Source organism: Plectropomus leopardus, chromosome 15 (genome assembly GCF_026936395.1).
Source record: "Plectropomus leopardus strain MGB_pleo_1.0 chromosome 15, ASM2693639v1, whole genome shotgun sequence".
NCBI lineage: Eukaryota > Metazoa > Chordata > Actinopteri > Perciformes > Serranidae > Plectropomus > Plectropomus leopardus.
In genome coordinates, this window is record NC_142190.1 from 29,979,466 (window position 1) to 30,004,338 (window position 24,873).

The 24,873-nt window shown below is 38.3% G+C and overlaps 1 protein-coding gene across 3 annotated transcripts in view; it reads right to left on the reverse strand.

Moving 5' to 3' along the window:
* Positions 1-1,493: 1,493 nt before the first annotated feature.
* Positions 1,494-24,873, reverse strand: part of alcama (activated leukocyte cell adhesion molecule a) — a 112,126-nt gene continuing 88,746 nt past the window's right edge. Inside the window, exons 7-16 of one of the 3 annotated variants that reach the window (XM_042498804.2) lie at positions 22,696-22,820; positions 21,202-21,334; positions 16,258-16,370; positions 15,008-15,131; positions 14,598-14,719; positions 12,833-12,962; positions 11,169-11,195; positions 8,391-8,505; positions 6,358-6,475; positions 1,494-4,102 (exon numbers count right to left, since the gene is read on the reverse strand). In XM_042498804.2, the coding sequence (XP_042354738.1) occupies positions 6,391-6,475; positions 8,391-8,505; positions 11,169-11,195; positions 12,833-12,962; positions 14,598-14,719; positions 15,008-15,131; positions 16,258-16,370; positions 21,202-21,334; positions 22,696-22,820 (974 nt within the window). In that variant the 3' untranslated portion in view covers positions 1,494-4,102; positions 6,358-6,390. Of the gene's footprint in view, positions 4,107-6,357; positions 6,476-8,390; positions 8,506-11,168; positions 11,196-12,832; positions 12,963-14,597; positions 14,720-15,007; positions 15,132-16,257; positions 16,371-21,201; positions 21,335-22,695; positions 22,821-24,873 lie in introns of all 3 variants that reach the window. The other 2 variants (XM_042498803.2, XM_088088218.1) reach the window with 2 other exon arrangements.

Below are 24,873 nucleotides of genomic sequence, written 5' to 3' on the forward strand. Positions count from 1 at the left end.
CAGAGGCCAAAACGGTCTCACTGTGGTGGTTCTGGCTGTGTGTCTACTCTGGCCGGAGAGGACACCAAGTCTGATCTCAGCTCCTTTTGCTGAGTGCTGTGATGAGAATTGAGTTAATTTTTGCACATAAATTTGTGTGCGGCACAGTATGCAGAAATAACTTTGCTGCAGGGAGCATCAGCATGTCCTGTTGTGTATCACCCAGCGGTGTGGCTCTGATTTGGTTTCATTATTTAGATGATCTCTAAATTCCCAAAGATGAAAGAAATGGTAGCCTACTATTACAAATGCATTTATTCAAAAACACAATTTCCCATAACCCTTTGAAACCTGGAGCGACATCAGCTTTCTTATGCCGCTCCCGGATGCCTGACAAATATTTAACCCTTTGAACTCTGAGAAAACTGGTCTGATGTGTTTCAAAAACATTGAGCGAAAAAGGCAATGAGCAACAGTACCCCCCCCCCCCCCAAACCTCTTGACCTACACAACAAGTGCATCTAGATTATGTGAGCAAAGGCATCCAGTGGTTTGGACTGGACCCTTATGTATGTTTATACCCCCCTGCGGTTTAAATTATGCATGAATCTGCGTGCCCTGTGACCAACATTACATGTCAGTAAAACAGGTCTTCATTATGTTGCATTTATGGCATGGTTGTCATGGCAGTTAAGTGGTTGAGACTGCTCCTTGATGTTAGCGGGGTAGTACAGTAATTGCCATAATGATCTTAAGCATTAAAATAGTTTTTTCTCAGCATGATTGAAGCAGGAATGACGCAATAATGTAAAGTGCTTGGTATTTGGACTCCTCCTGTCAGCATGTCCGAGGGCTTCTTTAAGAATGCTTCATAAAAATGCTTTATTGCAGTAAATTACCCATTACAGCAATTTCAATCTGACTCACTGGCTTCATGCACACCAGTGTTCCCCTATTATAACGTGACAATATTCTGAATTCAATTTGAGTCACATAAAGAGCATGTTCCGTTTAATTATTCCAAAATAGGCCATTATCTGAATTTAGCATTTTTGGATCAATTCTTGTGGGATATACTAGTGTTATTGAGGTTTTAGGAGCATTATTTGTATACAGCAAATTCGGAATATGCACCTCAATTGGGATTTTTGGTGCAGTTTTCGACACATGGGCTCTCGTCTGTTTACAGTCGGCTCTGTGCGTTGTCATGGATACACTGTACACAAACCAACTGGCAAACAGTTTGAAAGGCTCTGGAGTAGAGATGCATGCAGAAAAGCCCTCATTTCTGGTCAGAAAAAAACTATTTTTAAACATTATGGCAGACTTGGATATCAACAGGTTTTTAGATGAGCACAAATATCACAACACTGACTTTTCAAGAAGGTACACAAACCTGCTTAAACACAATTACAGATAGGAACACTCAAACCTGCACACTAAGATGTGTCTGTGCATGTAAATATGCGTTTATATCTTGTGAATATTTATTGCAAAAAACCCACAAACATCACTTTTTTTTTTCAAAATGTACACTTTATTGTCAACAACAGTACAAAAACAAAAGTCTGTATTTACAACACTACTATGGCCTTCTCATCTCACCATCTTTGGTTTCACTGCTGACCTGATTATTTGAAAAAGGAACAAAAGGCATGAGGAAACAATGGACCGGAGCCGGTGCTTCAAATGTTCACCTAACTTTAATGTCATGCAGTTTCACAACCATCCCACATTTTAAATAACCGTTGTTTTGAAGATGCTGGGAGGGGAAGTGCGCTGCATTGGTAACTTCTACGCACTTAAAAAAGTGATGTCAGCCCCTATCTTCAGTTTGAGAAAATTGGCATCCAAGTGACAATCACAAGATGAACTGCTGCATGTTTCCTTCAAGGTAACGTCAAGTATTTTATGACCAACCAACACTTTCTGCATCTGAAGCTCTAAACAACTTAAAATTCTGGAATTTCTATTTTGCTGCCAGGTGGTGAAAATAATTGGAGTCTGCAAAACCAGTTCCAAATGTCCAGCCTTTAATTACCACAAGTGTTGTGCCAGGTGACGACTCAGACTTATTATAAAGCTTCGCAATAGTCATAATGCACTCAGAAAAATGAAAACATGGTTGAGGTGAGCGGTTGATGCTTCTTTTGTCATGTTATTTATCAGAACGCCATAAATATGTAATTCAGTAAATTAACATGGGTTGATCTGAACAACCAAGTTAAACCATTGAAACCTGCATTCTTTTGCTGCGTTCAGATGCCTTTCGCACGCATATAAAACCTGAGCAAATTGTTTTGACTTCTTTTCAAAAGGCAATGAGCGACTTGGCAAGACAAGAGATGTCCCACAAATTTCATTAGATTAGGAAAAGGTGACAAGAAAATGACCTGAAAATTAGTTTTGAAAAACAAACACAAAAAACCAAAAGGGTGGATTAGGGGATTATTAGAAGTTAATCATCATAATGTCCAGAATATCTGTTTATTTATTTATTCATTTATTTATTCATTTATCTATTTTTTAAATTCTTATTTTTAGTTATTTTATCTATTTATTTCTTTTAATTTATTTCTGCTAAATTTCAGGGAATTTGCTTGTAACTCATAACTTGTTTTTGAAAGAAATCCAGCCACTTTGCTCAGGTTTTAAAGGGTTTACTAAGAACGGAACTATAAGCAAGGTTCATGATTCCTCCTAAAACTGTCTTATCAACCTTTTCTCTTTGGGGTGTTGCATTGTTGGATGTACCAGAGCAAAAATAATTAAAAAAAAACCCAGAGAACCACCATCTTTATGACCTAATCTAATTTGCCAGTCTCCACCACTGACTTCAGTATTGGTTATCCTTCAAACCACTGAGCTAAAAATAACATCATAATAATACAGCAGAGAATGAGCACAGACACTGTATAGCCTTCTTCACTCTCATGTAACTCTTCTGGCACACAGTACATTCTCAACACATGATGATGCCTTCCACGCGGGCTTAGAAACAGAAATACTGTGCATGCTGCAGCATCGCCATCTAAGGAGGTTGCACACAGAATATAAATACATCAAAAACACAAAAAAAGGATCTGCAGCGCAGACAGGTGAAGACATGAAGACAACAATGTAGTGTGTTAAACTGTATCACAGGTGAACAAACTCAGCAAAAAAGTTATGGCAGAACATACTTTTGCATTTCTTACAAGTTGTTGCACTTTTCCGAGGATTGCTTTCCTTTTCTTATTTTTCCTCTTTTTTTTTTTTTTTTTTGCCTTTTCATTTAAAATTATTACCAACATAAAGAAAATCTTTCTTAAGCGTAACAAAAAGCGTGAGGAATTACTGTAATTTACAAAAAAAAATATTAGTGGTTGAATGTGTGTGTCCAATTTACATCCACACAAATGGAATTAGTGTAGATGTAAATTAAATAGGATTTTTTGGGGGACACATGTATAGAAACCATTCATTGTACATCCAGTTCCTTTTAGTCATGGGTTTCAATGAACTAGATTTTCAGATTTGCCAGTGTTTGAAAACCACAGAACACGAGTCAGCAGGTTAAGAGATGTTGAGGTTATCTTTCAGTAGGGTTGTTTAGCAGTGAAGTGTCTTTTTTTCCTCTGAGCACAGCCAAACAAAGGCTTTCCACACAGCACACAAAAAAGTAAAACAAAAACAAAAACAAAAAAAACAAAACAAACAAACAGTTAAAAGAAACATTGGCATGCTCAGCCAGGGCACACGCATAATTGTAATTATACAGGCCTTAAAAAGTGTACATGGGATTTACATTCTTTGAAGAGATTCAAGAACAAACAATTATTTTAAAAAAATCCTAAAAGAAGAAAGAACGGGGCAAAAGAGCCCACCACACAGCCGGAGCAGAATTGCTCAAACAAAACAGAACGGGAAGCATTCACCAGGAACACAAAAACACAAAAAGAAACAGTAACACGAGGCGGCCTCAGTGCAGACTTCAAACAGTGAGGTGGGACAGCAGGCTGTGGGCAGGACTTGGCGGAAAATGTCTCTGATTGTTGCTGCTTATGTGGAGCCTGATGGAGTGTGTCAGCAGCCAACTGGGAGTCTGCGGGTTTTTTTTTTGTTGCAAGGCTGCTTTCAACCGCTTCCTCCACAAAGAGACCATAGAGACAACACAGTCATTATTATTTTATTTGCGTAAGAGGTGTATATATAACAACCACAAAAACAGCTTGCACACATTCACGTTCATTTCAAAGGATAGTTCCAGTTTATTACAACAGTTTTGCCCATCAGTCCTCTTAAATATGAAAAGCTTGATCTTTTCGGAGGATATTGGGCTCCAGGACCTTATTGTTTTTCCAATTTGTGGATATTTACCACCGCTTAATTTTCCTCAAAATTAGCTGCGAACTGCTGGTGCTAGCTACTTTTAAATCTCCCACGATTGGTCGCACACATAAAATACTGTCAAAATGCAACATCCCATAATTGCATCAGATGGACCTCGATTAAGTGCTGTTACTAACTTCCTTGCCACCTCAAAGGTGTCAAAGGAGAGTGATCAGTGCGCCATTTCGTGCTGCATTTCAGTTGGTTGGTTAGTAGACGAAGGACGTAACAGAAGTCACACAGTGAGATGGTCATCCCAAATTTCTGTCACTGATAGATTTTATCCAAGGTTGTCTTTGATCGCACAACCATGACAACAGCCATCCTTGAAGCTCTCTCTCTGTGCGACATAGGATCATCATTTAGAGCCATGACCCATGATTTAGAACCACAGATGTCGCCACGTTGCCTTCACAGTGATCATGTTTTGTCTGGAACAGTCATTAATTGCACTGTGTATTTTGGGCTTACGACAGACTTAATGAATTTTGTGTGCTGATGATGTTTTCCAGGTGCATGTTTAAAGGTTTTGCTATGCAAAGTTAACATCTAATTCCATCTATAAAAACAACTGAGATTTATAAATACAGAACCAGCCTATGCAGGGCTTCACAAATCTATCTATCTATCTATCTATCTATCTTTCACAAATCTAATATCTACTCTAAAAATTTAAATGAACATTGTCGTCTGTGTGTTCACAGAGTTTCCGTGAATGAATCAGAGTTCTATGCGTCTTGGCCCCCGGGCTAAGATCAGTCAGGTTTAAATAAACTAACAGTTTAATCAGTCACAGCCTCTTTTGTGGCAGTTTTTCTGTTTCTGACACAGAAGATGATGTATCCGCTGTAATTTTACCAACAGAGCTCGTATTGGCTGCAGCTGTTGTATAGCAACCACAGACACCGCCGAGCACAACATCAGAGTGATCTGAATCACTGAACACCCTGGTGATGTGGAACCAGGCTACACTTTATCCAGGTTATCTAAACCTGTGAGAAATCTGAAGGGCCTGAAAGATGATAAATAGGATAAGAAAGAAAGAAAGAAAGAAGGAAAGGGCCTATATCTGCAACACAAAATTGTGTGTAATTGGTTGAATTGGTCCCAATATATATTAACAAATGATGTGAAGATGGTTCCAAAACAAAAACATTTTTGTGTCAAGGGTGAAAAACCTTAAAGTGTGAACAACACTAAATAGCACTTAAATTGGAGGTAAAGGTGAAAGTGAGTGACCCGAAATGTCAACAACAGCTCCTCCTCACACTGGAAAGTCTGATATTAAGGCTAAAGCAGGGAGTAAGTCCCTTGGGTAATTATTTTATCATTTTTTATTATTTATTCATTTTCTTTGTTTTCTACCCCCCAAAACTGTGGACTAACCTGTTTAATCTAAAAGCTTAAAACTCTTAAAAAAAAATAAATTAAAAAAAACGCACCAAAATGAAATTTTTTGCTAATCACTGACATATCCCAGAGTCTGATAACCCGACCAACCAAAAATCAAATAAGCATTTAGTATTTGGAAAATTATTCATTTTCTGTGTTTTTGGAATTTGTTAAAAACAAAACAGTTGCTTTTTTCTAAGAAATTGGCATTTAAAGAGTTTAAAATTCGAAAAATGAATGGATATTTTGTATGTCTGATTAGGACGGAAGTTGGTTAACTAATAAAAAAATAAAGATAGTATTTCTATATAACATTTTCAAGGCAGTTTTGGGAAGGGGTCATTTTTGTATAGGAGGCAATGATATATATTGCCTCCTATACAGGGGTACCAGAGGGTTACTTAGTCTGACCATCTATCACATTGTATGTTGTATCACATGTCGAGATCTCAGCAGTTCATTTGTTGTAATAAACTGGAATTATACTTGATAATGTGCACGTACACTCACATGTTCATTGACTTTTTAAATTAAACTTGAACTGATATGTGATTTCAGCTCACTCTGCCTGTCTGTGGATATGATGCATGCATATTTAGAGGTGACAGCTCTTACCTCTTTGATCCCACGTAGTATAGCCTGAGTGCCTTAAACAGTGTGATTGTTTTCCTCTAGTTTCTTGCTCTCCTCAGATGTTCCCACCTCCTTCTCTCCAGTTTTCCAACTTCCCTGCCTGTGTTGAAGACAGAATCATAAAGCATAAGGCACCACACTGCACCACAGAGTGACCTTGTCAACCTGCTCCAGACGTCACTCCACAGCAGGCTGCAAACTCATCTCTTCAACAGTCACACATCACTGCCGCCTATCTGGAGCTCTTCCTATTTATATGATGGCATGAACGTAGGCTATACATTTTCAGCTGTCTTTTTTTTGTATCTCGCACTGGTACATGCTCTGAAAACCTCTCACCTGATTGTGCATCCTAAGCTGCATATCTACGAAAGCCAACAACAGACACGCTATAGCTTTTTAATGCCATGTCTCAAAATCATGAATTAAAGAGGCATTTTATTGAAATAAAGAGGGTCCTCACAAAAAACTATATAAAATGACGGGAATACTTTTAAAATTGGTGCAACATGACCCCAGAAAACATGAAAAAGGACTATGGTGTTCACTTTTGCAAAAAAACTACAACTACCAGAATGCACCACACAGCAACCGACCACTCAACGCTCCCATTGGTGAGTGACACAAACTGGTCCATATAAAACAATGGAGGCTGTCGGGTACACAAACCATCTCACATTACAGTCAAACAAAAAGCTAAAATATGTTTCTGAAAACATTTGAGGCAGAAAATATTAGTCAGTAACAGATTCTTGGTTTATATTTGATCTGCGCTACTTAGTTTACAGTTTGATTGTTTTTTCAGTCTCCATTTTCACTGTGCAGGAAGTCGTATGCTGTCCACTTCCTGTTCACAAAATCTCGCTATTACAGCTGAACAGGCACTAAAATGTGTTTGTAAGAACATTTTAGGCAAGATATAAGCAGAGAAGTGACATAATATTGATTTATATTTGATCAGATCAGCCTAGTTTTACTGCTTAAGTGGATTTTGGTCTGAGTTTAAGAGTGAGAGAGAGAGGGGTCTGTTATGCTAGTTCTACTAGCTCTACCACGGTAGTGGCATGGGTGGTGGGCAATCCAAAAATGCAGAAGTACAGCCTGTTGTTCAGGCAACAGCCTTCCTTTCTACCAGAGTTTCATGGGGAGCAAACACATAAAACGATACACCATTAAAAACACAATATACAAGATAAAACTATGCAAACTGGCAGGTAGGAGCAATAAATTATATAAATAGTAAGAGAGCACATCTTACACAATAGTAGTTTTCCCTAATACAGTTATTCTTTGTTCACTGCCTGAATGGCAAAGGGAATAAAGGACTTCCTATAAATGTTATGACTGGTTTTTGGGACTCAAAATCGACGACCAGTCAGGATCAGCCTACTCTGCACTTCTAGTTCGCACCAGAGGCTCCGTGCATACAAAAAAACAGTATTACCACTTTATTACCATTACCATCTGATGCGATCAATAACATCAATAAAGGTAGTCCTTGATCTAACATTTTCAGCTTAAATCTGTTGTCAAGACATCATCTATGTATGCTGGCATGGCACTCCAGATCTTTAATAAACATTTTAAGAAGCCTAATAGTAGGAAAAATCTTTTTGTAATTATCTCAGTATATTAAGATCACAAAATTAAACACATTTTTGTTTTCTTGTGATAAGGTATTTATTGTGTCTTTATCACAAGATAATGACGCCCGTTTTTTTTCCAGATAACATAATAATGTAGTTATTATTTTGAGATACAAAGCTTGTTTTCTCCAGGTGACAAAATAATAAACTTGTCATCTTGAGATAAAAGCATCTCAAAAATATTTGCAAGCACAGCCGTTCTTGGCTTCCGTGTGTATCATTTCAGGGCATTGCAGGAATGTGTGTTTAATTTATTGGAAGAGACTGTGATTGTAACCCTTGCCTCCCTTCCTTCTACCTTCTAAATTCACCCTCCAGTAGACATTTGAGTTTGCACATGAGTGTGTGCTCAAGTGTGTGTTTCTTTACCTTGAGTTCTTCATGTAGAGCCAGTAGATGAGTCCCACCACGGCAGCAGCTATGAGGAGCCCTACCACCACTCCCACTATGAGCTTCGACTGGTCCTCTGATTCTTCCTGAGAGCCTGACAACAGACAGCAGCGCTCAGCATCAGCTGTACCACTAACACACACACACACACACACACACACACTCACACACACACTCACACACACACACACACACACACACACACACACACACACACACACACACACACACACTCACACACACACACACACACACACACACACACACACACGAACGCACACTCACAGAGGAGCTTTACAACTGAGCACCTAAAGGAAATTCATTCAAAGAGTGTTTCAACTTGGCTGTGATGAGAACGCAGGCACCAAAATCATGACATGTCCTAGGGAGATCATTCACTGTGATGCTCCACACCAACATTTTAACAGAACTGAAATCCCACCACTTTTTTTAAACTCGTCTCTTATGCACTGGTTTATACTGATGCAATAAAAAAAAGACACTGCATCAATGTGTAATTGCTTCGTCTGACGTTTATGGTCTTGTTTTCGTTGTTACTGTAGCTACATGACATACCACACAGAGTTTTGTTTATATTCCGGGAAACATCAGCAGCACATGATGGAATGTTGGATATTTTGGAGATGGTGGATGTTGGGTTTCTCTAATAAAACAGACATTATCAGTGTGTCAGGAAGACCACAGAATGCATACATGTCAGGAAACTGCTGACTGTTCTTTAACTGACATTCACGTCTATTCATTCAGCAAATACTCAAACCCGAAACATTCTCACTCCAAATTTGTCAAATACTGCTGCTTTGTCAGTGATGTTGGCCTCGGGCATTGGTGCAAAGAGGCATCTGTTGCAGCTGTATGATATGCACCGAGCAGTAGCAGTTTCTAATGCCGTCAGCAGCTACCGTAATATAAAGAGGTGAAGAGTCCCTATAGGGTGGATGGGTCCAATAAACCCCAGACTTCTCACACCATATGAATGCTGAGCCAAATGAAGGTGTTTATTTCTTAATCTAACCATGTGCTTTTGTCTCCTAAACCTAACAACGTGTTTTTATTCCATAAACCTAACCATGTACTTCTGTTCCCTACACATTCTTTTGTTCCCTAAACCTAACCACATGCTTTTGTTGCCTAAACCAAACAATGTACTTTTGTTTCCTAAAGCTAACAATGTGGTTTTAGTCCATAAACCTAACCATGTAATTTTGTTCCCTACACATACTTTTGTTCCCTAAAACTAACCATGTGCTTTTGTTGCCGCGACCTAACAACATGCTTTTGTCTGTTAAATCTAAAATGTACTTTTGTTCCCTACACATGCTTTTGTTTCATTACACCTAAACATGCACATTTGTTTCCTAAGCCTCACAACATAGTTTTATTCCGTAAATGTAACCATGTACTTTTGTTCCCTACCCATACTTTTGTTCCCTAAACCTAACCATGTGCTTTTGTTGCCACAACCTAACCATGTGCTTTTGTTCCCTACACCTAACAATGTTTTGTTCCCTAAACCTACCTATGTCCTTTTGTTCTCTACACATGCTTTTATTTTCTTAAATCTACGCAAGTGCTTTTGTTCCTTTAACATAACAACATGGTTTTGCTCCTCAAAACATAATCACGGTCTTTTGTTGCCTAAACCAAACCAGTTGCTTCTGTTGCACAAAGAAATAGTGTGTTTTACCTATGTTGTAAGTGTATTTAAAAATACTTCATGAATGTACTGAGCAGAAACATTTCCTATGAAAATGGAAATGTATTTTCAAAAGACACAATGCATATAAGAAGTGTAAAATCACACAGTGTCCTGGAGTGTCCACAATAGATGCAGGAGGATACCTAACGCATCATAATTAAATATGAAAGTTCACCCATAAAGCAGCAGTATTTCACAAGTTGGGATAAGATGTTGTTGACACTTCAGTGCACTAAATGTTTCAGCCTAACTCATCACTCTGACCAGGTTAAAGGAGGCGGTGCTACAGAGGCTGACAGACACTGCTTGCAGATAGCAAGTGTGTGAAACCATTAATGTCATGCATAATTTGTAGGCGGACACTTTGTAACTAAAGTATAACTCAAGGTTACAACGAGTTTGCTTTGTTTACAGGAATTAAAAATAGCAGGCGACGGGAGGTGATGTGTGCAGCTACAAATCAATATTCAATGGACAGAAACATAATAACTCATCTTACACAGTTTTAAAATTAACTGTATGAATGTATATCAGCTATATTGAGTCACTGAAGTGACATCTTTTTAATACACTATGTAAATCTAAAGATGTTTTATTACAAGACCACATATTTTACTTTAAATACAAAGCACTTTGAATGAATAATAGCACTCTGCGTAGATGAAATTACTTTGTGCATGAGTATGTCCTTTAAGAATCATTAAGCACTCTTCATAATCCTCTGCAGAAGCTACGTAGTTCAAAAAAATAATGAGGATGGAAAAGCTGAGAGGGTGCATGTTCAGACACAGAGTCATCTGCAGGTAAGATGGACTGATGATGAATGTGGAGTCAGTTTATACACAAAGATAGAGTGGTGCATTGGGTGCATAATCAAAATCCACTAGGTTAAAAGTTTAATTAGATTTGCCACAATAATAAGTTTTTGCTTTTAAGAATAGCTTAGCATTTTTCAAAATAAATAAATCTTCAACAAAACTTCCGAAAGCAAAAGTCTAGAAAGTAAACAATAAGGTCAAAGGAAAACAAAATCTTACCTTTTTCCTGTTTATCCTCCTTAAAAACTGAAATCAAACATAAATAAATTAGAAATCATAAAAAAAAACAGAAAAAGCAAACAAAACATATATATGCTGTTCTGTACTGATAAAAATGTGAGAGAGGCCTGGCCAGGTGCAACCTCACAAAAAACAAAGTGTACCTTGGGAAGAAGAAAGCAACAATACATCCTAAAAGCAACAATTTACCATGCTTTCAGAGCGCATGCCAGGCAGCGACTCTTAGACTGCAGGGAAAATAGGCGAGTAAGGTTCAGCACCCCAACAAATAAGAAATGCAGCCAGACCCAGGAGATAGTGGAGAGACAAAGGGAGGATGATTATCACAGACAGGATGATGAGAATGAGGAGGAATGGCGATAGCACAGAATGAATGCATAAAATTATACCGCTGTAGCGTTAAGCCTTTGACAACCTTTTCCTTAAATAATCCCTTTTTTGTTTTGTTTCATTCCAGTATCCGTGGAGGGCACAGTGTAAGGAAGACGCAAGTAATTAGCGAAAGTAATTGGTGCATTGCTCGCAGTTAAATGTTCCATTTAAGCACATTCTGTGACACTTATATTCAGCCAATCACTGCTGTTGACAAAAAGGTTTATGTGAATTGAAGAAAATGGGGGAAATGACAATTATACAGTCTTGTCAAAGAAAGTACAGTTTATCCCAAAATTAGAAAAAAAAATTCCTTGTACTTTTAAGGCTGTTTATTAAACCAAATTGTGTTGGTGTGAGTTGTTGAGTGTTGGATATATCAGCCCTAGAGATGTCTGCCTTTTCTCCAATATAATGGAACTAGATGGCACTCAGGTTGTGATGCTCACAGCACCACAAGCTGAGTGCCAGTTGAGTGCCATCTAGTTCCATCCCAACTTGTTTTTCGGGTGCAGCCCAAAAAAGTATGTTTAGATTTCTGATCTGATCCATGTATTTCTCATCTGCACATCTATGAACCCCCACATTAGCTTATTCCTTAATGATCTAACTGCACTGTGACAATAGTTGAATTTTTATCTCATCTTCTGCGTTGACCGTAAAAGATAAGCTAGCTCGCACCCAGGAAACTTTGATCGCCCTCAAACTGCTGAGAGGTTTTGAGCTGTTTCGCTCCTGTCTCACATAATGTCTTTTGTTGCCGAACAAGAACTGTGGTGCTATAATGAGCAGTCATTAATAAAATGAGGCTCCGGCAATCAATCTGCAGTCGAAAGCTGCTGGCGAGATTCCCTCTGACTGTGAAGCCACACTGGCAGTAACTCAAACATCAAGTCACCAGCAGCCTGTTTGTTTCCTGCAGAGCTGAGCTGCAGAAGAGCTCATGTGGAGATGGTCAACAAGGTTATTGGCTGAGAGGAGCTGTCACCAATCAGCAAACTTCTGTGATTCCACACTTTAAGGAGCAATGCACAGAGAGTTAAGCTCAAATTTAATTTGACTAATTTGTCTCAGTTTTCATCTAATACTGTCAAATTAGCCAAACACATTGACTCAAAACGGCAAAACGCAAAGAGAGTGGAATACATGATTTATCTCTTCAAAGATGTATAACTTTAGTTCTCTGCTAGAAGCATTATTGCACCTCTTTAATTTTCGACAACTGGGGAAAAAATGCCTACCAACCAAGCTGTTAACAGGCATTAACTTACCAGAGGCAACACTGATAGTGTTGGTATCTTCTCCCAGCTTGTTGATGACGCTGCAGGTGACAGTCAGATTCACCCTGGGCACCACAGTGATTTTGTGGATAGCCTTGCCGTTGGTGTACGAACTCTCCTCCTGGACAAAGCACAAGAACACTCATAGGATTAAGAAGCGTCTAACATATTTTTTGGGAAAGAATGGCACGCACACCTGCTTCCTTTTCACACTCCAAAAGAAAAGTTGATTTTACTTAACAAAAATCTTGGACACAGATTGCCTTGAAAAAATTAAGTAAATGCACCTATTAATCTTAATTTCTGTAAACTTTATATCAAATTGTCAATTTTACATAAAATTTTGTTATGTATACTTAATTTTGTGAAACTGTTGCAACTTAAAATGACAAGTTAAGCCAGACTAACATGATTTACTGATGTTGCTAACATTTGGAAAGAATGAGGTCATGTCACTTGTTACCTTTAAGTTGCAACAAGGTCACATAATTAAGTATGTACAGCTAAATAAACTGTTAGATATAAAGTAAACATACATTAAGATTTATAGTTATACTTACTTTCCTTTTTCAAGGAAAAACGACTTTCCAAGATTATTGTAAGTAAGCTCAACTTGTCAGATTTTACAGTGTAGTTTCACATGATCCAAGTTTCATTTCCACAGGATATCAAGTGTATTGCTTGACAGACAGGTGGGAAACTGTGGGATGGTGGGAAGTCAGAATAGGAAAGAAAACACTGCAAATGTCGACATCAGGAGAGCTGAACTCTGCCAACTCAGGGGACACAGTCAGCGCCAAACAGCAAACTCATTCTGAATGCAGAGGTAAACACAAAACATCCTGTTCCTCACTACCAAACCAATCCAACAGAGACATATTGCTTCGTTGTTAGAGCATTACCTGCTCGTGATGAGGCCTGCAGCACTCCATCACACAACATCTTGATAAGTGCATTATTTATTAGAATGAATCACTTTCTGCACTGAGGCTGAACCTCACCAACACGGTATGGAGAGCTTGTCTTGCAGATTTGTTTGGCTAATTAAAAAGAAAACGATTCTTTCTTAAATCTCCCTCAGTGTAACATAATGTGCATCTTGTTTGCATTTTCATTGATCTGTAAAAATCAGGACCAGGGCCTCTTTGAAACATTCATGACACTGCAGTATTACAAATCTAGTTATTGTGCACTGTCACTGCCTACTGCAAATCATGTCAGGTTTACACTCAAGCATTAAGTGGGCTTTTAAGAGTTGAGGAAATTATCATCTTATTTCTTGTGATAACACAGCTGAAAACTCTGACTATTTAGAGATACATGATTGTCACAGGACAGCAGCTGTGTGCAATTACTTTTGGTTTGTTTAATGCAAACTTTTATTTCTGTCATTTATTGTGAGGCTATTTGTGTGGGAGTTGCCATATTTTTTTTAAATGTTTGCCCCAAAGCTACAGTTAGTAACTTAATTAGTTAGTAACTAAAATAACCTAATATTTGCTGAAATTGTCACTATATTCACATAGAAGTATATGAGAACACCCCTGATTCTAGTTGTCCATCCATCCATTTTCTACCGCTTATCTGGGGTCGGGTCGCGGGGGCAGCAGGGGGCATGCATATATATATATATATATATATATATGCATGCTGTTTTTTTAACTGAAAAAGTAGTTTGAGGGTTTAGTTACTCGTTAATACTTATACTCGTGTTAGCAGTTTAACCAGTTGCACAATAAAATACACACACACTTACGTCTGTGCCATTGACGCTCCATTGGAAGCTGGGCTCTGGCACTCCCTCCGCCTCGCAGGTCAGAACTTTGTAGCTGGCATCAGCAGCACGCTGTTTGCTTAGTCTGGTGATCACAGGCTTTCCTGATGCACACATGATGAACACATCATAGTTTAGTTCAGAATAATTTTATCACATACACATACACACACACACACACGTTATGTTATGTGCACATTTAAGCTGTTTTTTAATATGTTATCTTTTCAAGTTTTGAGATTTGAAATCTTTTATGTGAAAATACCTGCACTTCAGCCCTGACTGGTTTACAAAAAAAGACATTATGAAAAGAAGTCTGTACGACACGTGTAGTGTTCCACTCATAACAGAGAGCCGAGGAGTTACTATGATACACACACACATTTACTCACCCTCTACGACCAGTTCAAAGCTCTGACGTCTCACGAGGCCAGGCAAAGTAACCTCTAACACATAGACTCCTGCATCAGCATAGGTCAAGTTGTCAAACTTCGGCTCCTTCACTGCAATTCCATTCTGGAAACCAGAGTCACGCTGTCAGCATGTGTGTTCTACAGCAAAGTTCAGCTGTTACTCTCATTTCATAATATAACACTTTTCATTTACAGCAAGTTTACATTTAGTCCCCAGATCCACTTTGTTTGACCCAATCTGACAGTATGCAATCAATATTCAGCTACAAAACATAAATATCTTATGTTAAATAAATATTCAGTAACAATCCATAACAAAATCAATGTATACGTTTATTCTACATAAACTAAAAAATACTATTAATAAACTATTAAAAAACTACAAACTATTCAATATAATGAATAATTTCTTATGTTTGGTTCTAAAAAAGTTATGGGATTAGCACAACGCAACCAATGCAGTAACATTTTCAGCGTCAAATTTTCGTTTGGTTTCCAGAATGTTCTTCTAAAATGTTAGGGCAACATTTTCTATAAGAATCAAAAAATGTTTAAAATGGTTTTTTTAATCAAAAACATGCTCTGAATGTTGCTTTAAAATGTTCTTCCTTTGTTCTCTTGTAACATTGTTGGAACATTTTATAAAAGAACATTCTATGCTCACAAAACATCAACAAAACATCCTTTGAATGTTGCAGTTGTAACATTATGTCTTAGTCAGCAACCTTAACCTTTAACCTCATAGGGACATTATTTGAAATGACAGACAACTTTTAAACATTCTTTAAACATTAGATTAAAATGCTTTCTTTCAAACAATATTGCAACTTGTAGGTAACATTAGCCAATGCTGTGGGAACATTCCCTGCTAGCTGAGACTACTTTAAGCCCTTTTACTACTGTACTTTTTGTTGTGCAAATGCATTTGAATGATAGTTTCCCTTTATGAAGACTTCTAAATCGACTATCCCTTCTTTTAAATGCAGCACTTTTTTTCTTCATGAATTTTGCCATTTAAGCTGAGCTCTCTGTCAGGTACCATGTAAAATAAACGCTTTGACATGACCGCCCAGCTCCTGATGTGCTGAAGGAAAAGAAATCATCAGCATCCAGCTACTGTTCACACTGTATAACAGCTCAGAGTGACATTCTGCAGTCAGCTTTGGCCTTCTTTTTCTTCTATATTTTGATGCCACTTATAACCGATCGACTAACCCCAGCACCATTACCTTTGTCCATGACTCTTTAGCTTCATCCGAGGGGCTCCTCTCCACACTCACAGGCAAGGCTTGCCCGACCCTCTTCACAACCTTCCCCGTGGGAGTCAGGCTCAGGTCCATGTCTGAGAAAACAAGACAGAAAAAAGGATGTTGAGTGATATTGGATGGCTGCTTCTTATCGCAGGCAGCAAAGCTCTTATGATGTGGGACCTTGAAGGTTTTCTTTTCCTCTTTTTTTTTAATGTGTTCAATACATCTGCCAAAGCATCACATTGATTTAAAAAAATCAAAAAGATGAGACATCATCTCTGTATTTGCTTACAGAATATAGGTCTGTTGAAAATGTATCCATTTAACCAGAGTAAAAGACAAGACTTCACTTCAAGGTGACACCTCCTACATCAATCTGAGACTGAAAGCTTCTGAGAGGACAAGCAAATTCCAACAATTACAACCAACAGTAATCTCTCTATTCACAAGTATTGTGTGTATATCTAAAGTCTTATGTCTTCTTCCTCTGTGCCTAAGAGCTCCATAAAGTCCAACAACCACTTTGAAACCTGGAGCAACATCACTTTTCTTTTGCTGCATTCAGATGCCTTTAACAATTATTTCAACCTTTGAAATCTGAGAAAATTGATATTGCTTTCTTTTGAAAACATAAGAAAAAAGCAATGAGCAACTTGGCAGTAAGTGTTTCACAGAATGAAAGAAACTAATAATTTGGGGATTTTCCTTTTTTTAAAAGCTGGGGAAAAAATCTATAATGATGAATTTCTATAATGATCATAATTATTTATTTTAAAATTATTTTACAGAATTATTATTTTTTGAGTGTTTTTTCTGGTCAATTTGTTCTCTTTTTTTTTTTTACCTTTCTTTTCTTTTATTTCCTGTGTTCTAGATATTTTTCTTTTACTTTTTTTTTTTTTGCTTAATTCTGGTTAATTTCGTCTGATGTTGCTCTTTGCATTTTTCCCATGTTTTTGAAATAAATCAAGCAAATTAGCTCAGCTTTCAAAGGGTTACCAAAACATCAACGAGCCACACTATTGTAAAAGGTGACATATTCCTTCATTGCCATGAATGTGCACACTCTCGTTTATTTGACTCAAACCCACATACACCATCCTGCTGCCATAAATACTCACTAGAGCACCAAATGTGGATTAATGTGAATGTGGATTAAGTGCCACAGAAAATAGTCCAAGAAAAAGTGAGTGTGAGTAATTTATACTTAAAATTACAGTCACCCGCCTCTAAAAATGTCTCAAATAAGGGTGCTATTTCTAAACTTTACATAAGCCTTACGATAATAAATCCCCATTCTACAGAATACATTTAAGAAAAATGGGAAAGAGAAGGAAATTCTTAATATCAAATGAGGACTGGCTGAATGTGTGTAAATTCCAATGGAAATGCAGCAACTCACACGGCAGGAGGCACATTTTAATGGAGGGGAAGACAAATGTTGGAGACAATGTGGGATTCAGGAAGCCAACCATTGGCATGTAATCTTGGAGAGTGCAGTGATTAGGTATTTTCGAGCAGAATTTCACAAGGCATTAACAAGAATACCAAATATTGATCTGCCCTTGCAATTTACCACACTTTTCTTAGGACATGTTGATTTTCGGGCAAAGCGCTCTGATAAATATATGTTTGGTATTTTGATTTCTGCTTGCAAAAAAGCTCTCAGAAGGTGCTGGTTGCTTCCTAAAACCCCCAACAATATAGGAGTGGATACATAAAGTAAATGATATTTATTTTATGGAAAAGATTACTTTCTGTCTTCGCCTTGAGAGGAGTGTATTCATTGGGCTCTAGACCAATTGGGTGGAATATGTAAGAATTTTACAGCCAGATTTTGTAGAAGTACTGGATAGATGACCTTATTCTATTCTGACCTTTTTTCAAAACCTCCTGAAATATATAACAGGACTTTTACATGCACACCTTGTATCTCCCAGATTGTACAAAGTTCTTAAATTCGGAAATTTAAACTTTCAAAAAAATCAGATATTCAGCTATGGACAAACACACTAGTTAACAAAATTTAAAAAATAAAATAAAGCCAGCATTACTGGTGAATCTTCTGCTATATTTTGAGTTGATGTTGACATAATTCTGCAGTGATATTGGGCTAAAATGTCACAGTCTCATGTAACATATTGGTCATTATTACCATGAGGAGGCTGACATGTTTTCAGCAAAACATCTTTACAGGAGATATAACATGAACACGTCATTATGATGCTTCCAGGTAATGGTAGCAGATATGAGCTCCCCAGTGAAAGATATTATTTGTAACTTTTTTTTTAGAAAGTCTTCAAACAACTAGACCATTGTTACACATTTTGTTGAGTTGTGTTCTTACACTATCCAAAATGTTTCTACTAATGTTCAGTCCCAGAGATATTTATCATTTTAATCAAGGACACTGTCAGTGTCGGTCATTGGATATCCCGTTAATCCTCCTGAATCTGCACGAATCATGGTTGTGGTTGTCTGCAAGACGCTAAAGGATTTTATGTCATCCCATGCCAGGTTATCAGCCATGCCGAACAGCATTGGAAAAACACAGATTTTTAACATGACTTTTCTTTGGACTTTGTTTTCACTGCTTAAATCACATGGTCCATTTGTTTTCAAGAGGAGGAGACCTCTGCAGATAATTTGCCTTAACTATGAATACTAAAAGAATCCTAACCCGAAGACACTAAGTCCTGTTACACTGCCTGTTCAAACCGTCACAATGCCTCACTGTTCAGTCTAACAGGTGTGACAGAAGAATCGAGGGACAGAGTTTTCTCGCCTTTGAGCCTGCAGGTAGTAACAGCACTGAACTGCGGTTTGTATAAAAGGGACAGCCAGAAGGATGGGACCATGGGAGGGATGGGAGTGTATAAAGACAAATTCCTATCACTAATATTGAGCAGAATATCTCTGCTCGCGTACGCACAAATAAAATTGGAGAGCACAGAACCATATTTGCGCGCAGAATATCTCTGATTGCAAGAACATATTAAAGCCCTAGTGGAGAAAATCATATTTTGAGCGCACAGAATCTGAACAACTACTGTAAGTGCTCTCCTGCTCTTGAGTTTCACCTGCTCGCTCACTAGTGGTGTTTCTTTTTTGACAGTAAGAGGGTGAACCCAGTTGCCGTAGTATCCCTTAATAACTGGTTACCTTACCATCTTTTTTGATTGGCTGTTGTCTCTGTAAGGACGGACGGAACTGCCTGATAGCATATAGCAATAGCATCTGCCATCTACAGCAACAAGACATGGACAAACTACATATAGTAATACAGTAAAAAAAAAAAAAATCAAGTTAACTTTTGCAATATTTCTATAACAGCAAAGAGGAAATATTTTAACACCTCTAACATAAGAGGATAAATTATCTCCAGTAAGAATAAATCAGACATTTCTTATATTAAGCGTTATTTTCTTTTTTTATTCCTGTCTGGCTCTTTTCTACAGAGACTGGGTCCACCCACTTACTGTCAAAAAGAATACAATTCTCTAGGAAGCAAGCAGGTGAAAGTCGAGAGCAGGACAGCACCGACAGTAGTTCAGATTCAAAACATATTTTTTTCCTCTCAGGCTATTGCGAGCAGCGTTATTCTGCGCGTAAGTATGGTTCTGTCCACTCAGATCTCATATGCGCACACCAGCAGAGATATTCTGTTTTGACAAGGTGTTTTGTGTGCAACCCACTGTGGAAGATTTAAAAAACAACTAAAAACAGTTATTGGCTAACTTAAAGAAGAAACACAGAGGCGGTAAACATCCTCAAATTGAAGAAAAAATGAAATTCGGGAGCTCCTTAACCTTCGAGCAAAGTCAATCGGCATATAACAGGGATTGTTAAAGATTGTTATTGCCATGTTATGCCACAGTTGGCAAATCTTATGTTGTTGAATATTGTGTTAAACGTCATGCCACGTTTGCTTTCATGATGCCGGCATGCTGTCTAAAAATTATACATTAGAGTGGCATGATGCTGTTTGAAATAAAACATAATGCATCACAATAATATCTTGCTCATCCAGTGCGCTATTGAAACTTACTTTTCTTCTTCCTGTGAAAGTAGATAAAAAATATGTGATTGAGTGCAGGAGCTGCTGTTTTGGGGGTGCAGTTTATCTTGTAAAAGGGAGAAAAATCACATCATACAAAGAGATGGTAAATGTTTAGGTACTCGCTGTCGGAGGACATTTATGTTTCTGTGGGCCAGCTCGCCGGAGCAACAGCAACTTTTCTTTTCTACAAGAGCATGAGACACTCACAAACACAAAAATATCTCAAACAATTTCCAATTTAGAGAGCTATTGTTTTCTTCCCTCAGCCACAAACTCAATTTAAAAGTTGGGAGCTGAAGAAACACTTCTTTGTTTAAGATGTGTGAACTGCGCTGAAGCTGCGGTACAGGACAGAGAGGAGGGGAGATGTGTCAGACGCATTTTTTTGTAACAATGATAGGAGCCATTTGAACTGAAGGCTCGGAAACATACACCTGGGAAGAAGGGAGTAATTACTTGAGGGAGTGCTGCTGGATGGTAGGAGGGAAAAACAGCTTATCAGTTGCCTGAGCTCCTCGCTCTCCCAAACACTTTTGCTCACTCTGTGTCAGAAATTTCTAATTAGTTCTCCTCCTTCTCCTCCTTCCAGCCTGGCACTCCACAATGTGCCTCCCTGCCAGGGCTGGGCTCTCAAAGTTAAAATTTGATTACCATTAGTCTGCTCCCATGACTTTATTTACAGTGTATAAATGTGCCTTGCTATATATAGGAAATGGAGGAAATTTCAATCAAGGCTCAGAGAGCGTGGAGGAGTTTTGGGAGAGCAGCCGTGGCTCGAGGCAAATGCAAAGCGGGAGGTTTGTGTCTTTGTGACCTTGTTGTGGTACAGTATGTAAGGCTCTGCATGTGTCACCAGCACTCACAGCTAACAACGATGTTTTGGGAATCCTCCATTTTCTCGTTGTCAGACAGGGAGCATTTGTATTCACCCCTGGCGTCTCTGCTGATGGCAGTCAAAGTGTAGGTGTCCGAATTTTCCACCAGCAATTTCCGACCCTGGTGGAGACAGAGGAGCATGGGGAGGGAGAAGGAGGAGAGGGGTACTATTAGCTTCTGTCATTCTAAACGCATTACAGCAAAAGAGAATGACATCAAGACAGAAGACAGGACAAAGACATGAGTAATTTCTTACGAGTCATTGACATTGAGACATGCAATTAAATTCTTTTACCTGAAGTGACACTGATGAGACAAACAGGGGTTTAAAACATACAGCAATAACCTGAGGAGGGACCAAGTCATTGTTTTAAAGGTCACAAGTCAGTCTCAAGTCCCATGTCGAGTCCCAAGGCAAAGATTGACAAGTTCCAAACCAAGTCCCAAGTCAAGTCTCAAGTCCTAAACTTTGAGTTGTGAGTCCTAAACAATGTCCCAAGTCAAGACAGGAAAGTCCTGAATCAAGTCCCCAGTCAAAACAGGGAGGTCCTTAGTCAAGTCCCGAGTCAAGAAAGGCAAGTGCCAAGTTAAGCTCCAAGTCCTACACTTTGAGTTTCGAGTCCTAAACAAGTCATACTGGCTCTTCACCAAATGTTATGACAGTTTAACACTTTGAAAGAAATCAAACCAATGTGCCCAGATTTCAAACACATGGGGAAAGGGCAATAAGCAACTTCACAAGATATGGTCAAAAATTAGCAATAAAATAATAAAACAGGTTTCAAGGGATTTTGTATGTGAATGAAATAATTTTTGCTATCTTTTATTCTAACTTTCACACAGTAAAGTTAGTTTTTCGTGGTTGTCTCGTGCAACTTGATTAGATGCTGTCAGATTGGTTCAAACAAAGTAAATCTGGGAAACTGTCAACTTACTGAGAAAGAATGCAGTTAATGAAAGGTGATTCAGGAAATGACAGGAAATAAAGTGATATGTGGCACACTTTTTAAACAACAGACTTTATAATATTTGGCCTTTTGGAGAAGCTATCAAGTATTTTTGATTCAAAAGGCTCCAATTCAAGTGAAGTATCAAGTCACTGGTGTTGAAGTCTAAGTTGAATTGCAAGGTTTTCTTTGCATTTTTTTTTTTTTTGTCTAGTCGAGTCTAAAGTCATTAAATTTATAACTCATTTGACTCGAGTCCAAGTTATTTGACTTGTGTCTGCACCTCTGGCAGTAACTCCAAAGCAGGCAAGTACTACACTTGAAACTGAACTATCACCATATTCTATTATGTACAATATCTTCTTCATATTTGAGACTATTTCAGGAGAGAAAATTGAAGCCTGTGGTAAGTGGTAAAAAAATGGTGGCCACAATCTGGATGGTAAAGCAATGGCGTAATTCTCCATGACTGACTGTTATTACAGAGCAGACGACAGAACACTGTTTGAGGTTGAATTTTGGGTTTTGACTGACCTTGATGTGGAAGTAGAAGGAGCTGGGTGGAGGATTTCCATCAGCATGACACTTCAATGTCACATTATCTCCTTCAATGATGGGTCCTTTGGACATAATCTGGAGGCTCACCTTCTCCGATGGATCTGAGAGGTTCAGAAGAGAAGAAAATAGAGAAGGCATGAGCATCTAAGCTTCATAGTTACATTCTACTGATCCAAATAATACAATACTCTAAATAAATCACCACAGATACATGCTGCTATCAAACAATCTTCCATTACATTCTGAAAGGTGACCCAATCTGTCATCTGATCAGCCATGCGTGTAGACCACCCGGCTTATCCAGGAATAAACTTGCCAAAAAAAAAAAAAAAAAAAAGTGGCCTCAGTAGCTCACAGATTGGAAATTCCCTCATGAACCTGCCACTGCTGAGGCTTTCCAAGATCCCAGCTTTCATTTATTGATCCGAGCCTCCCACTCCATCTGCTCGTCAAAGTTCACGGATGTGATCAGGAACATAATGACTGCACTGCCATTAATTTCGCCAAAACTCTCAAATCCTGAAAAATCCTTGCTCACTGCGTCACCATTGTGCGAAGTTTCCAGAGATTTCTAATAAACCTCCTCCCTCGACAAGCTGTTCAACCCGACACACCTCCATCTTCTCAATCAACAAACATCTCAAGCCAGCAATACACCAGACACAGGTTTTATATGTAATAATGCAAAAGGCAAACTCTTTCACTGCTTATGGGTAGTCATGACTTGACATGGCTCGCCAAAAATCCCTTGTTGGCCAAATTTGTTTATCTTGGGTATTTATCCAGGTAATTTTATTACCAAGAAGAGTGATCGTGCACTACAAGCTAAGAAAGCAACAGCTATAGGATGGAAAAAGGTGAACAAACCAAGTATGAAGCATTCATTAAGCATTTATCAGAATGTGTTGCTTTGGAAAAACTAGCATATATCACAAAAGGAAAGCTGGCAGTTTTTGAAAATATATCAAGGAGCTTCATGGACTTTCTGAAACAAAATGTTGATAAAGACCAATAAAACAAAAGATGGGAGTGAGGTTGGGCTAATCACAAATAAGAATATAAAGTGTTGTGGCCCATGTAGTTTTAAGGTGACAAAAATTGCAGTTCCTCGAATGGCCACTTGAGGCTGGCTCCTAAACAGTTAAACCTCGTGCTGCCCATGTTAAAAACCCAACTTTACAGCAGAAATAAACATGTTTATAGTTAAGTACAAAAAATGTTTTTGGTCTCTGTAGCTATTGTTAACATTCATGACAACTGTACGGGGGGTGAATTTTTACATAACTCAAACTGTTTTTATTTTATCAAGGCTTAAAGTTCTGCATATTTTAGTGCCGGCCCCCCGACAGGTGTTGTTACATTGTGATCCATCCCTCTGTCCTACACAGCTCCACACTCCCGCTCAAATATGGTCACTTCTGGCTCCAAAAAGAACAAGATATGATGGGTGAAATGCTGAGCTTGAGTCCACAAACCAATGAGTGATGTCACGGTAGCTACATCCATTATTTATACAGTCTATGGCCAGAAACTGTCACAACAAAGACAGAAAAGCCAATTTGTGGGAGCAGATTGACCCGCAGACACTGGATCTTGCTGGTGAGTGATGTGCTTTATCACCATTCCATAATGGTAATTTTATCACCAGAGTGTCAAGATATTATTGTCATGAAAAACAAAAAGCACATGCAGTATATCTTAAAAAAAGAAGAAGCTGGGAGCGCTTCTTTTTTTAAGAAAATGAAGCACTGGAATTCAGCACTCCACAGAGCCCTGCCACCGCTTTCCTGTTAAAGAAAAATGCTCTGTGGATGATGTACACCTGAAGACTCTGGGGTGACACTGAAGGTGCCTAGGACTAATCCCCTATTTCAGAGCTTATAAGTTGCTCAATAGGTCCTTCTGTTCTGAGGCAATTTCATACTGTAGCTGTATTAAAACCTCACTGATGGAATTGTTCCTGATTTGCTTCCCTCTCTATGAAATTACTACTAGAGTTGGCTAATCAGAGCAGTTTGCAGGGTTTAAATAGGAAATTCACAACTCACAGTAATTCCCACATGTGAATTAGGGAGGCTGCTATTGTCATCCAATCAGTCCAGTATTGAGAGGAATTTAATTAGGCGGCTGTGGCTCAGGAAGTAGAGCGGGTCC